The 15,075-nt window shown below is 39.0% G+C and overlaps 2 protein-coding genes across 3 annotated transcripts in view; both read right to left on the minus strand.

Annotated features, from left to right (window-relative positions):
* The window catches only part of abcg2d (ATP-binding cassette, sub-family G (WHITE), member 2d), a 16,866-nt gene extending 14,372 nt beyond the window's left edge, over positions 1-2,494 (minus strand). Inside the window, exon 1 of one of the 2 annotated variants that reach the window (XM_037974852.1) lies at positions 2,344-2,494. Coding sequence is in view for 1 of the 2 variants with exons in the window: in XM_017437134.3 (XP_017292623.1) it covers positions 2,079-2,091 (13 nt within the window). In the remaining variant the exon portion in view is untranslated. Of the gene's footprint in view, positions 1-2,078; positions 2,318-2,343 lie in introns of those variants that run through there. The other variant, XM_017437134.3, reaches the window with a different exon arrangement.
* A 1,590-nt stretch (positions 2,495-4,084) lies between these two features.
* ppm1k (protein phosphatase, Mg2+/Mn2+ dependent, 1K) lies at positions 4,085-13,074 on the minus strand. The gene is made up of 7 exons (XM_017407769.3): positions 12,936-13,074; positions 11,616-12,145; positions 11,426-11,526; positions 7,748-7,913; positions 7,138-7,282; positions 6,583-6,717; positions 4,085-6,021 (listed from the first exon to the last, which is right to left on the minus strand). The coding sequence occupies exons 2-7, from the start codon at positions 12,077-12,079 to the stop codon at positions 5,890-5,892; spliced, it is 1,143 nt and encodes a 380-aa protein (XP_017263258.1). The 5' UTR covers positions 12,080-12,145; positions 12,936-13,074; the 3' UTR covers positions 4,085-5,889.
* Between the last annotated feature and the right edge of the window lie 2,001 nt (positions 13,075-15,075).

The following is a 15,075-nucleotide window of genomic DNA, read 5'->3' on the forward strand; positions in this document are numbered from 1 at the left end:
AAAATAAAATGTGCTAATAATATCATATTACAGAGGAATAAACACAGTTAAGGAGTTGTTGGTAAATTATTTTTGTCCTGTGTTTTAGAGGGGGAACCGATTATTTCAGACGGCTGAAATATTTGGTTCCCCCCTCGTAACTTTTGCAAAAAAAAAAACCAAATGTCTCCAAATTCACAGGACTTGTTGTCCATGATGAGAGGAATAAACACAGTTAAGGACTTTTTGGTAAATTGTTTTTGTCCCATGTTTTAGAGGGGGGAACCAGTTATTTCAGACAGATGAAATATTTGGTTCCCACTATGGCTGGTGGACAAAATTTTTAATTTCCACCCCTGATTATATTATATTATATTATATTATATTATATTATATTATATTATATTATATTATATTATATTATATTATATTATATTATATTATATTATAGTTGGCTAAAAGATAGAGTAGAAAAATATTAATTAAGACCAGGAAAAGGCTAGCTAACAGCAAAAAGTACTAAAAAGCTAACTAGAAGCTAAGAGTAGCAAAAGGAAGGCTAAAAGTAGGAAAAGGCTAACTAAAAGCTAACAGTAGCATCAGAAGACAAAAACAAAGCCAGTAGCTGAAGCAGATTTCAAAGAGAACAGAGTTTTTTTAAGGAACTGAAAGGACCTCAGAGTGTTTCTGTAGAGAAAATATTTATAAATAAAATTAAATAGTTTGAAAAGTATAAAAGCCACAGCGCCCGACTCAAGAAAGAGCCGTTTTGATATAAGAGCAACAACAAAAAAAAAATCATTAAAAAAATCTGTACAGAAAATAACAAACAAAAAATAAAAAACAAGAAAAGATTCATAAAGTAAGGAGACAAAATTAGAAACTGCTTTTTAGGAACTATTTGGAAACTATTAAGTGTTTCTTTCCTTTAGTCTTGATGTTTGTTCTGTTATTTTTTTTTTAAAATCTGATCTTCTGGATCATTATAGTTTCATGAAAGGCGCAATCTAAATTAAAGTTATTATTATTATTATTATTATTATCTGTCGAAAATGACCAAAAAAAGCCACTTCAGATCAAAATCCTTGAAAAAAAAAAAGGTCCTAAATAGAAACTAAATCTTCTTACTTATGTGATTTTTTTTTACATTATTTATTTATCCAGGTTGGTGTTTAAATTATTTAATTAATAATAATAAATGAAGACAATGTTTTAAAAGCCGGTAATTGTTGGAGGTAATTTCAACAATAATGGAATAAGAAGTAAAAATCCTGCAGATTTACACACATCTACACACCGAGCGCCACAGGTCGGGATGATTCTGTTTGATTCTCATAAAGCTGTTTTTAAAATAACACAGATCAGGGAGGATTTCATATGAGGAGATTTTAAACAAATCTTAACATTATTTAGAAGAAATTAACTTTATTTTGAAAGCCTAAATTAGCTGCGTCTCAGATTATTTCTGTTAGGTTTGTTTTTTAACATCGGGACAAGAAAGTTTGATTTGTCTTGATAAAAACCGACCTATAGACGAGACAAACCAACTAGCTGTCAAGAAAAATAAAAGTTTTATTTTTATGAGCCTTTCGGAGAATTTAAAACTAAGTCACTTAATTTATGAAATCAGCCGTCTGATGAAGATAAATGAGAACATGTAAAGAAAAGTAGATAAAACCATGAAAATAAATAAACCTGAAGCCTCTCCAAGCCATTAAACTTTAACCTTAAAGCTTTTAAGATTAATTATCTTTTACAAAATATAAATTTACCACTTCGGGGACAACTGTTTGTTTTAATGATCATCAGAAACCGAATCATAAATTCACATGGAACTGCTTTTACTGTTAAAAGATTACCTGACATTTTATCTATTCTATGCCTGACGTTAAAAGTGTGAAATTAAAGTTTTAAACACAAAAAAAACACCTCAATGTTTTGTAGTGTATGATAGTTTTAAAAAATAAAAATCCCTTTTAATCCTTAAAAAATTCTTATTAAAAACACTTTAAGCCTGTATCATTTGTGATATCTTACACAAAAACACAGATCATAAATTACTATATATATTTAAAATAAATTGCAGAAAATGGAATTACCATAGACGTGCATCTACTGTAGTATTTTACACTTCTGCTGCCCTTTTTCTCTCCTTCCTCCTGTTTACGCTGATTTTGTGCAGCTTTTTAGTGTCATCTTTGTGATAACTTCCTCTGAAGATACAGAAAATATGATCTTCTGCATCTTTAAAGAAACAACCGGCTGCTTTAGTTCTTTCCTTTTTGCTCAACGAATGAAACGAAGGCTGGTTCCCGCCTCCTGATGCTGCTAAAGTAAACGAGGTCTGGGTTCGAGAGGACTCACCGTTCAGCGGAGAGGCAAGAAGAGGGCGGCTGGAAAAGTGGCGGAGCCGAACAGAATCCCGTCTTTAAAAGCTGCTCAGAGGAGTAACCCTTTGCTCTCCTCTCAGATGGACGCCAGAGCTTCTGGAAGAGCTTGTCTCTTTCCTTTACCTTCCTCCCGCCGCCGCCGCCTTTAATCACAATCAATCAGTAAGGTTTTTACTGCACATAGATCCAGCGATTAGTGTTTTCTGGTCTGAATCCACTGTCCCTCCATGATAGTTTAATAACTAGAGCTGAAGGCACAACAAGAAAGAAAGCGCAGACTTTAAACCAACCTCACCGGATGTGATGAACAGAAAATCCACCTGTGAAAAGGTAACAACAGGTAATGTGTGTTCAGGACACAAACTGAGTATAACAGTGCTTAAAGGTGTACTGATTGGATAAGAAAAGGATGTACTTGGTGAAACAAACCGTGATAAAAATTAGACTTTATTCTTATGATTTTATGACAGTTAGAGGCAGGCCTTCAGTTATTATGTTCGTACTGGATTTCATGTCGTCACCATTGTGTTTCTGTTGTGTTCTTGTTGTTCTTGTGTGTTTCCTGTGCCACGATTCAGCTGCCCTCAGCTCTGTGGTTCTCCACTCAGCCTGCCACGCCCAGCCACACCTGTTCCTTGTTTCTAATCAGTCACCCGCGTCCCTTTCCTCATCAGCCTCTGCCTTTATAATCTGCCCTTTTGCTCCCGTTACTCGCTGGTTCGTCCCCCATCTTGTTGTTTACGGTCTGTTCTGTCCATGCCGTGGTCGAGTCCCGCTCTTTGTGTCGTCCTCCTCGTTTTGGTTTTCTTTGCTGCCGCGTCCATTTTTTATTTATTTTTTTGGTTAACAAATCGGTTTTCTTTGTGACTCGTCACTGTTCTGGGTTGGCTCTATGCCGTCGTTCCATCAGGGTCTGACCTCACGCACGAGCTTCTGGAAGAATGCTCAAACGCTCCTAAACCTGAGGAAAGTCTTCCCAGAAGGGTTGACGCTGCAAACGGTGGACCAATGTCAGATTAAACCCTACGGATCAAGGATGGGAAAGGAGGCGAGTGAATACTTTTGGCCGTAAAGTGCACTTAAAATACATTTTAATGCATAAGGACACCTTGAACTGCAGTGTTCACTTCTCCCAGTTAGCTTAAATGATACTGTGCTAACTAGCTAGCTGGTGTGAAGACAATGTATTGCATTAAGCTAAAGTTATACAATATTTTTGTTAACAAAGTTACTCATGATATTGTTTGCTTTTAATGGTACCATTTATTTAAAGATGCAGCCTGAGCTCTTAAACTACTTCTGCTAAACTCTATTGTGTGACTAAGTGCCTGAGTTAGTGATAAAATACTAGCCCTGCACATATCCTATGTCCAGAATATTGTCAGTGAGCCGCTACATATATGGTCAACACAGGAAGCTATAGGAGAGGGTGGTCCACTGTCTCGGACTGGTCAGAACCGGTTTGAAGGGGTTGTTTCATATATATATATATATATATATATATATATATATATATACAGAGAGAGAACAAAGGACAAAAAATTATATACATGTGGAGTTTTTTTAGGGAAAAAAAAAATTTTTGATAACAAAAATGGCTGCTTTTTATTACATAAGGGAAACATTTTATGACTGACACCGTTGTGACTTTTACCCTAGGAAAAGCTAACTATAGGAAATGTAGTAACCCCCCCCCCGACCCAGACACGACAACATTTTGACACATTATCTTTATTTTGAGCGGGACAAGCCGTTTCGACCAAAATGAATACAAATAAAATAATAGTAATCACAGTACAAAGTGTTGAGTCACGTCTCCAGCTGCAGGGGGGAATATCTGCGCGGCGTTACAAGCAGCTACGAATATCTGAACACGTTGCATACACGTTTCGACGCTGCGGTAGTCAGATCTGTTAAAGGTAAAAGACGAATCAATCCCAGGCTCATCCAATGAGTCGGTTTTATTTACAGTGGCTGCCCGAAACATGACGATATCTGCAGCTGTCAGAGACAAAACAATGCTGATAAATATGCTTAATATTAACAATAATATTAATAATAAAGACAAAACATAGCATAATACAAAGCAGACAGTCTAATGGTTCAAGTCCGTCTTCAGCTCACATTGGGTTACGTTTCAGCGGCTTGGTTCCAGATAACGCCGCACGCATCCCGATTGTTTATCTCAGCAAACATTCACACTGTCAGACATCATGGCTCTAAACAGAGAAATTGTAGTGTTGCATTCAGAGTGCTTTGTTCTTTTCAAGAAACACGAAAAAAAAAGGTTAAATAATTACAGAATCACGAGCAAAGTAATAGAGCTTTGTACAACACAAACTGCGTGTGTTTAATATTCAGATATGTGGGACGGTGGGTAGATATTAAACAAATATACATAACAGTCAGTGTTACAGAGGTACATAAATACAACTATTTACAAAAATAAAAATAAAAACATACACTATACATTTCTGTACCCTGAACGCTTATTTGTGCCTCAACAAAGACGTTTCAGATCCAACGCGCGGCCTAAAAGCGATGCTTAAAACTGGAAGGAAAACGTCCGCTTCAGCCTCTGAAATGCTGTTTTTTTAAATAAAACATTTATCTTCAAATCTTCCTAACGTTCCTAAAACCCTCCCGACCCTCCAGGATTACGAGCAGGGGCAGCTGTGCCTGTTGGCGACGCTTTGGTAAGTGATTTTTTTTTTAAAAAAAAGGCAAAGAGAACAGGAAAGAAGCAGCTGTTTGTTAAAAAACTCGGGCAGACGGGTTGAGGACGACCGATCCTTTGACGCTTTGGGGGGTGACTTCACTGTTAGGTGAAGCAGTAAAAACCTGCGCAGACTCATGAGCGCCGTCCGATTCTTGATTTATTTATTTTTTTTATAACCGAGCCAAAGAGCACATTTTAAATGTGCCGACAACGACCAGTTTTAAATGAGGATGTGGTGAATGGTAAACCTGCCCCCCCCCCCACACTGTATGTGCTTAAGAAAGGATTTAAAATCCACCCCATTGATTATCAAGGATTTCAATTTAAGTGCTGTACACTCCCGTATTTTTGAGCGGGTAGTCGAAATGTTTAAATGTGGCCGAAAGTAAACCCTGCAGACGCAGAATTGGTGAAAAACAAACAATTAGACAGTTTCCCTCGATTTGTCCAAGTTAGTTCAACTTAAATTAAAAAAAGGGTTTAAATTTAGGCATTGTAATTAGCGAACCAAACCTGTCGTCTTTAAATACTTCTCAGTTTTTAGCACCTATGAGTTGCTATTTGCTGGTATAAAAACCTTATATGTTGTGTCAGTTTAGTGCACGTTATGATTTTTGCTGCCTCTTACTTCACAGAAGCTGCTCTAAATAACCTATTATACCCATGAGGTATCAACGTTGGAGCACACTGCTGTCTTTCTGTTAATTCAAGGGCACATGTTGTATTGCACGTGTTTCGATTTGGGTCCACGGACCAGACTTTCTTTTTATTTTGTTGTTTACTTATTCCCGGACCTGCTGACTAGGCCCAGCGGCCACTGGACACGAAACTCCTGCTGAAGGAGAAACTCGTGTCGGAGCTCTTGTGTTTTCCCCAGGCGCCGAACGGCACCACGATGATTGTGCTGTTGTCCTCGGTGCCGTAATGCAGAGCCTGAGAGAGAAGGGAAGCACGAACAACAAGAAATACATCAACCCGACGGTTCGCTCAGTTTTACGACCTTTACGTCACTGTTCTAATACGGGTTTTGTATTTGTAATGATTGAATTACATCTGAAATACTCTGCTGTTGTTTATCCCCGAGTGACCGGGGAAAATGAGGTAACATTTAAAAGGAAACTTAAAAAAAACTGCATGTCCAAGTGATTAAAACGCTATAATTTAAGGTGATTACATTTCTCCCCAGTTCCGGTACAACACAGTTTTTTTGCAGGAAATGACTGAATTGTATAAATAACAGAAGGGTTAGAAATATCTTTAAAAACTGGAGATTGTAGATTAATCTGAAAAGATTTCTATGAATTCAGGATTCTTTTTAATTTATTTGAAAAGCCAAACACTTCCAAGCACCATACGGAAAAAAGACTGACCAACTCCAATTTAAATCCAGTTAGGACAATAAATATTTGAATATTGTACCGTTCCTTCGTGATTAATGTGACTTCTGTCAGCAAACGTATTGAACTTGAGGTGTGATTTTTTTTTTCCCCCTACCTGGTCAGATATTCTCTGAGCTGCCTCTCTGGGGTCGTGGCACTGGTTGATGACGTTGCAGATCTCCTGACTGTTCATGATGAAGTTGATGCCATCTGTAGTCAGGGCCAGGAAGGCGTCGTGGACATGGTGCAACTGAGGAGAGGAAACCATCAATTAACGTCTCAAACAGGAGAAGTCGGACAAAAAAAAAAAAAAAAAAGGTTCACAACACATTTAACAGGAGTACCGCCAACGCTGCACAACACGCCTGATAGCAGGAATAATCTAGGGAACCTGATCTTGACCTTTAACCCCCGTGACCTCGAAATCAATAGAGATCACCCTTTGCCTGTGAGGTGTCCAGCTATGCAGTTTGACATTTCTACGCTAAAGGGTCTGACTAGGAATTGTCTCCAGATGGACGGCGACATACCGTAATACGTCCCGTCTTAGGACAGGCGTCTAAAAACCAAAAGCAACAATCTTTAACTGGAGGTTTCACACAGGAAGAAAACCTCGACCGAACACGTCTGCAAAGAAAGAAATTAGTTTAGTTCAAAGAAACAAACCGACCTTAATCTTTTTGGTCTCGGGCTCAGCAATGACTCCGGTCTTCTTCAGGTCAAAGTCCCCGATGCTGCGCGTCATCGCCAACCTCCCGTTGACGTTTGGCTGTCCCAGACTATTCCAGGTGATAAAGCCTCCACTTCTCTTTATCCTGAAGAACAACGCAGATTTGGAAAAAAGTTCAAAAATAAAAAAAGTCACTTCAGCTAAGGCCAATAAATACTGAAGGAAAAAATAAATCAACCTGCAGCAGCGTCTTACAGAAGCTGTTTGTAGGTATAACACTGGTTCCTTTCTTAGGTATGGCATCTTTTGTGCCCAAATGATTCAACGTATGAATCATTTTCTTATGTTTAGACCTAAAGGCATTTTCCAAGACTAGAAGTTTCCAAAGCTGTTCCTGTATTTGAGCGAGCCGTCTTCTTGCTTTGACATGAAACAGTTTAAACCCTATAATTATGAGGCCTAAAATCAGTAAAAGTGCTCTTTTTTTTTTCCAAAAAGCAAAATAAAATCCAACTGTGGTACTTCATTTACAGGTTATTACAGGTATTTCCATGCAGTTCCTACTGGTTGAAAGGTTGTCCGTTACTGCTGGCATCTCCACATCACCCACCTCTCCTTCTCGTCCTTCCTCTCGGGAGTGTGGTCGACGGTGAGTTTAAGGGCCTTGCCCTTGCGGCACAACATGGCGCGGCTGTCCCCCACGCTGGCGACCACCAGCTCGATGCTGTCCCTCAGCAGGGCCACGGTGGCGGTGGTTCCTGCATTTATCCCCGGCCCTACAAAGACACGTGGGAGGGACCGTCAGACGCGGAACGGGTCACGGGGAGCCACACACATACACAAGGTCGACGACCACACGGTGTATCTCACAACCTCACGTCCACAGAGCAAAACACGAACATATGGGTCGGAAGTCGTCGCAGACTTAGATTACACAATAAACAACGGAGGAGGGCAGTACATGCAGGTGGAACTGTTGATGTGCAGGACTGAGATTCAGAACAAATTATTATACAGCAGTTTAATATAAATGAACCGTAAGAGTTAACGAGTCGGCACTCATAAGTGTCCAACAGCTTGTTTGATTAACACTAGAGGAGCGACACGCGAGCTCATCTAGATGTACAGAGACGTACAATAATCGTTCACAAGAAAAATGTTTAAACGTGAATTAATTTGTAAGATTAACTCTTAACGGCGACTGGTAAAGCGAAGTCGGTGACATGCCGTTGAGAGTAGGAATGAAACCATCTGAGCCATGCAAAAACAGGGTTTGAGCTGCAGACCGTTTGAAGTGGGATTCTGCTCAAAGGCTGTGAACAAATAATATCTTACCTGCTGTAGATGGCTCTTTGAATGATCTCAGCTTGACTGATGAGCTAATGGCTAGACAGAGAGAAAAAAAAGGGGCCAAAACGGACTGCTGCCGTCTTAAAACCCACTCCAACCTCAACACTAATCGATTTCAGATCACATGGTTACAGCAGAAATATCAGGAAGAGCTACAGCTAGCTGCTGCCGTTCCTGTTTACTCTTGAATTCTGTGGAAATAACTATGACGTGAAACTACCAAGAGGGAACATCAAAACGTTCAGACATTAAATAAACAGTAAATACTCACATTAAACTCAATTTAAAACTATAATAATCATCTGAAAGCTCCATAATAACATTATTAAACACGTTAAACTTTTTAAATTAAATCTCTTTAAACTCCTTAAAATGGGCTAATCAAATGAATGCTCACCAAGTCATTAAATAAACTCATTAAACTAAATGAATCCATTTTAAGTAATTTTTTATTTTATTTCATTTAAATTGAAAGTGATGCAAAGGTTTGTTAAAAAAAAGCACTCAGGTGAAACAACTAGCCGCTAGCTCATCAATCCAGCCTTTTTCCACCTCTCAAATTAAAAGGTATAATGTAGAGCTATCTGAAACAAGTAAGATATTAATTGTTCATAACCTTTCCAGTGAACCCCACTTTAAAAGATGTGAGCAACGAACGGGACTGATCGATCTGATGATTACAGGCCTGCAGGACACCATTTCCCCTTTAAAGTCAGGGACTTAACCACTAGCTACAGATTTTACGGTTTCGGTTTTATTTATTTATTTTTTTCTTAAACCTGCTGTTTGATGAAGATCTGTCACAGACAAGATACTGAATGTCTCATACACCTTCTCAAACTGAAGCACTGTCTCACAAGAAGCATACACTTGGTAAGAGAAGAAAAAGAAAAAGAGAGAGAGGGCGAGAGAGAGAGGATTGAGAGAAAGAGAACCTTCCAGTAGTCCAGGATTTAGGACCCGCTGGACTCTCCTTCAATATCTAGCCTCTCGCCATCCACATTGGTACCAAGGGGCTCCAGCTCTTAGCTGGGTCAGCAGCTGCCGTAGATAACATGCACACACACACACACAGGCATATTGGGACATTTCACACAGCGTGGCACCAAACAAGGCCACATGAAAATTAATTTAAAAAAAAAAAAAAGGTATACTTGTTGTTAAATCAAACATGTAACCGTAGTCTCACACTTCAAGAATAAAAAAAGGCTAACCTGAGGTTTCTACAACCTCGATGCATACATTTAAACTACGAGTTACTGAGAAAAACAGTCTGTGGGATGCTCCAAAAAAAACGTTTAACAATTTATCTGATTGTGCAAAACTGTACAAAAGTTAAAAAATAAGAAAGCAAATGTTCTCTTTTTCAGTTCTACTGTTTTAACTAGAAGAACATAATTTTAAAAAAAGCAAATCATCTGGTTCTGATCAGGTCTTAAAATCAGACAAATACGACTTCAAATTAACAACAAATTAACAAAAATATGCTGCGTGAAAAGCAAATACACCCCATAACTTCACAGCGTTCAGGGAAACTTAGCTTTATTTTGTGTCTGGACTTGTCCGAGCGACTGAAAAAAACTAAATTGTTTTTTTTTTCCAGACATTTTGTTGAAGATTTGTCGCCGTGTTCGGGATCGCCATCCCCGCTACGTGACCCATCCTCGAGCCTCAACCGTTTGTCAGCTTCGGTATTTGACTTGTGAATATTTTAGTAAACAAACACAAAAAAAGGCCGAATCGACTCAACGCGCCCAAGTTCTCTGGCTGCACATCAGCCCTCAACCGTCGAGGTGAACGGCTGGTACGTGGGGTTCATGCTGACAGATTTGGTTTAAAAAAAAAAAAAGAAAGAAAAATAAACGTTCATTTTAGCCAAACATCTTCACTTTGGGCTCGTCCGTTGAAAGGACATTGTTCCTGTAGTTTATTTACGGTTTGTTCGATGAGACATTAAACTCAAACCGTGCAGCGTTCTCTTGGGAATCTTGGAAGATTATAGAGTCTCACGTGTAGCACTATTTTTTTTCCTTTGTTGTAATTTTTAGGTAAGTTTCCTGAAACGACGACTCCTGGGAAGACTGGCAGCTAACATTTATGAATAACATTTCACATTATAACATAAGGACTCCTCATAGTTTGTAGTAATCGTGTAAACCTTTCCAGGTGGATGGGCTACAATTGTTGCTTCTCAGAACACCCTGCTGGAGTTTTCTGTTCTTATAAAGGTGTTCATCTCTTAATCAGGCAAATTAATTAGCAGCTCTTAGGAGTTACTTATTCTCCAAACCTCTATAGAAGCATTGGGGAAATAGTGTTGGTAGCTGTTTTCGTTTTCCTCCTCCTGAAGTTTATGCATTTTAACTGGGTTTTTTCTATATTCAATCAGTCGCACTGTAACATGTGTTGCTGTTGTCCACCTCAGGTTGTATTTACTTAACTTTAAGCCCTGGAAAGAACCAGACATATTCTTTATTATGTCCTGAAAAAGACAAGTAACAAATCAAAAAGACAAAAAAATGCATTTATAACAAACAAGTCATTAAAAAACGCTTAAGAGTTTGTAGAAATATACTCTAAATATTAGTATAACTTAAAGTCAGCCCATGCTGTGACACTTCATGGCCTGTATTACATCCATACAAGTACATATTTTTTTCTTTAATTTGGTCTGTAAATATAAACACCATGCTGCATGTACTGAAACTCTGCTTGTAGCTGGTTAATATTCAGCAGTTATGAAGAAACTTTTGGAGAAAACGACAGACCTCTAACCAAAATTGCTCAGGTCATGTCAGTCAGGAAATCCAAAGCCTAAGTAAGATAAGTATATTATGTTTAAAGACCGAAGACAAAAGCGTCATTACATATATACACAGATATGCGTGTCTATATATTAGGTACAACATATTTAAGCACGTTACATGACAGAACCTACCATTTGGACAGAAGTGTAAATGCCGGGCAAAAGCTTTGTCTACTTCGAGGAAGGCTTTTGTTAAAATCTTTTCCAGGTTGTTTTCCTCTGCCACAAGGTCCCTGAAACAGAAGATCAGGACGTATGACGTCTGGGATCCTAATGATAGTTCACAGTAACAACGAACATAAATACATTTATCCTTCCTTACTTGATGAACTTCTCCATGTACTTCTCGCAGAAGTCAGCAGCTTCTGGTCCACCGTGCCCATCAAACACGGCGAAGTAGAGGATTCTGTCAGTCACCTGCGAGACCTGGAAGCGGTCTTCGTTCTCCTTGCGCTGACCAATGAGGGAGGCACAGCCTACCCTCGATAAGCTCACATTGGGAATGGGCTTGCCATAGCGAATGCTGGGAGGCAGGAGGATGGGCTCGTCAATGCGATCATCCCAGATGCCGAACGAGTCCCAGGTAGTCAGGCGGCCGCTGCTGTCTGGGTCGAAGCGCGTGTTGCTGTGCCGCCTCCCCGAGGGTCCATATAGTGGCCTGCAGAACAGCGGGAGCCCCTTCTTGGAGCCGTTGTGCTGAAACGGCGGCGGAACAAAAGGCTTCTGTAAAAATCCCACACGAGGACCGCTGCACCTCGCCAGGCGCACGAGACAGGCTGCTGACATCCCCCTGACAGGACACCCACAGGGGACAGACTGGACGAGCAGGCAGAGTGACGCGTTGTCCAAACACTACAGAGAAACAGGTCAGACCGCTGACAAAATCCTACTGAAGGCAACACAAACATTTGGTTTCATTTACAGCAGACCTGAGCTGCAGCAGATGCAGCCATCTGTGCGTTTTATTACATTTAGTATTTGCTCAAAGCCTTACAAGATCTTCCATGAAATAAAAAAGAAACAAATATAAGCTATTGTTGCAGAATCCTCTCAGCTAATAGAACATATATAATAAACAAAACATTTATTAAGTTGCCTGTTCGTTTACGTGGGATTTTTCTTTACACTGTTCTGTGTTATTAGCTTAAAACAAATACTTAACATATGTTATTAAGCCGGATAGAAGGTAAATTTGAGAAGAACCGCGTGTCAAACATCAACTCAAACTCAGTTTCACCTGTTGTAATAGTTTGCTTTAAACACTAAAAGGAAAATATTGACGCTGGTCAGAATAATGCAGTTTATCTTTGTATCAGAACAATCATGAAAACTGTTCCGATCCCGAATGATGCAACAAATGTCATCAAGCTAGCTGCTAATGTTTAGCTGCATCCGAGAACCTGGGCAACATCAAGTACTTTAGATTATTTACGTAAGTAACCTTTAATAACATCTAACTCGTTTGTTACAGTTAAAAGACATCACTGGCCTGATTATATACGCATATTTTATTTGTCTACAGTACACATTAGCTATATCTTTCATGCTAGCTAAGTAGCTAGCTTAAGCTAGGCATTCGCAGTTTGCGCAACACGATCAATGAAAACCTCTCAACCCCTCGGAGCTGTGTTGAAAGTCATACCTTGGGTAATTAAACTTAATATTTAAGCTCGAATCCTTTTCTGCCTTCTCAAACGGTGACTTCCTAGGAACTGAATGAAAACCACCGCCCTCGTCGCCCGCCGCGGCTGGAAGCCGATCCCGTAATGTTATCAAACAAGGCCTCCGATGACGCTGCACCAATCAGCGGTCGCCTCGTTACACGCCCCGCGTACGGCGAATGTAATTGGTCGAGAAGGGAGTTATTGACAGGTTGGCGCACCAATCCGTGAGCGGCATCTCGGGTAGCGCTGTAGTAGGAAAATGGAGCAACAGCGAAATATGGGCCTTGTGTCGTGAATGAACACGTGCACGTTTATGTAAAAGCACATAAAAAATGAATGAAATTCTTGAGCCTATTTTTTTCCTTATTTTACTTATGTTGTAGTCAGATATCTAATGGGGCTCAGTCCCTGTGCACGTCCTCTGTCGTCCCTTCTTTAGGTTGACTTTGGGTAATTTGAAGCCTGAATGTTTACCTGGGGAGTGCCCTTGACTGAATTCAGGTTTCTGGAAAAGAAATCCAGCCCTGCTGCAACTGTCTTTCAGTTTTAATCTTTTTTTTCCCTGGAAGAGGTGAATAGTAACATAAGAAAAAGCTTACAAAAATTCACACTATTACAGAAGTGTTGCAGAATACAAATTTAAAAAGCAGAAAAGTTAGGCTCTATTACCTGTCATTTGTTTAGGTTCTGTTCTTATTAAACAGTTCCAATCACAGAGTACTTAAAAAGTCATCTCTTTTGTCACATACTGGTATTTATGCCTAATAGCTAGTTTAATAATTTGGAGGAAGGAAAAAAAAACATGTTTTCAAAGTGGAACAAAACCTTCTTTTTCTTCTGCTTCCATTTTCCCTGATAAACAGTGACAGTAACCTCCTCAGTGTCCTACAGCGGTCTGCCACAGCTTCTACGTCACCAACCATGGAGGTAACACCGCCCACACAATCACCTCCACTTTGGGATTTTGACACAATAACCCTAAAAACAAGCGATTAATGTTTTTAAATCAGAGAAATGGACCACTAGAGTGTTTATTGATAGTGTTTAACTGAAAGAAAAACATGAAACACATGATTTTGATAATTTATTTAATTTTCCCTTTAAATCCAGTAACTACCTCTACCACAGGTTAAACCTGTAAGCTACGACAAGCATGAAAACAGAGCATTTATGACACTTTATCTCACCGCCCTGTATTCAAACACAAGTTTTGATAAAAATGATAAGAAAGAATGAGCTGCTGGCTTTCATGTAGACTGAAGAGGCCAAAGGAAATCATTAAACTGCTGTGGCTCAAAAAGAGATCCAGTCAATTGGACTACAGGTCAAACACTCAATGATAAGGGCCTTTATAAAAACAGTGTCTAGAAAAATGACATTACTTTAAAATAAATTTGGAAGAACTCTGATTAGATGAGACTGAAATAGACTTTTTTAGTTCAAGGAAAACTTTGCCTGTGTTGAGCAAACTCAACACCTCTCCTCAATTTGAAAACACGGTGGTGGCAGTATCATCTTGTGGCAATGTTTTTCCATTCCCTCTGTCTAAAGGTAGACAAATCCTTAAAGAAAACCAGGGTTAGTGTGCTTCAATGACCCCAAACATAATGTTATAGCATCACCTAGACCTACGTAAGTTGTTTAAGGCTCAAGTATGTCAAAGCCCAGCTAGTCAACATTATTTAACACAAAAATGGCGTTAACTCAGATAATTTTACAGACGTTGATCCAAAAAAAAAAGGGTGGTAGTAACTGAATTGGACATGTCCAATTCATCGTCTGAGCGCAACATATTTGACGTAATGTTATTTCCAAGATTTGACCAAAATGGCTGCAACTCTGTCATTTATTAACAGAAGATAATCTTTGTCCAAAACTCTGCATTCCTTTGAGAAATGCTAGGCTTTTTAATTTTTTTCTGTTTAATTTATATTATTAGGGATTTTTAAAATACCTAATTCCATCCATCCATGGATATCTAATACCTCATTATTAGTTATTATTTTAAGCCTAAATCAACTATCTACATTTATTACTCTATTTAAATTTATTCACATATTTGGTTAAATTTTTATTACTATCGCTTGAGAGTAATATGAGAAAACTACTGAAGTAGCA

The sequence above is a fragment of the Kryptolebias marmoratus genome, linkage group LG3, assembly GCF_001649575.2.
Source record: "Kryptolebias marmoratus isolate JLee-2015 linkage group LG3, ASM164957v2, whole genome shotgun sequence".
NCBI classification, from domain to species: Eukaryota; Metazoa; Chordata; class Actinopteri; order Cyprinodontiformes; family Rivulidae; genus Kryptolebias; species Kryptolebias marmoratus.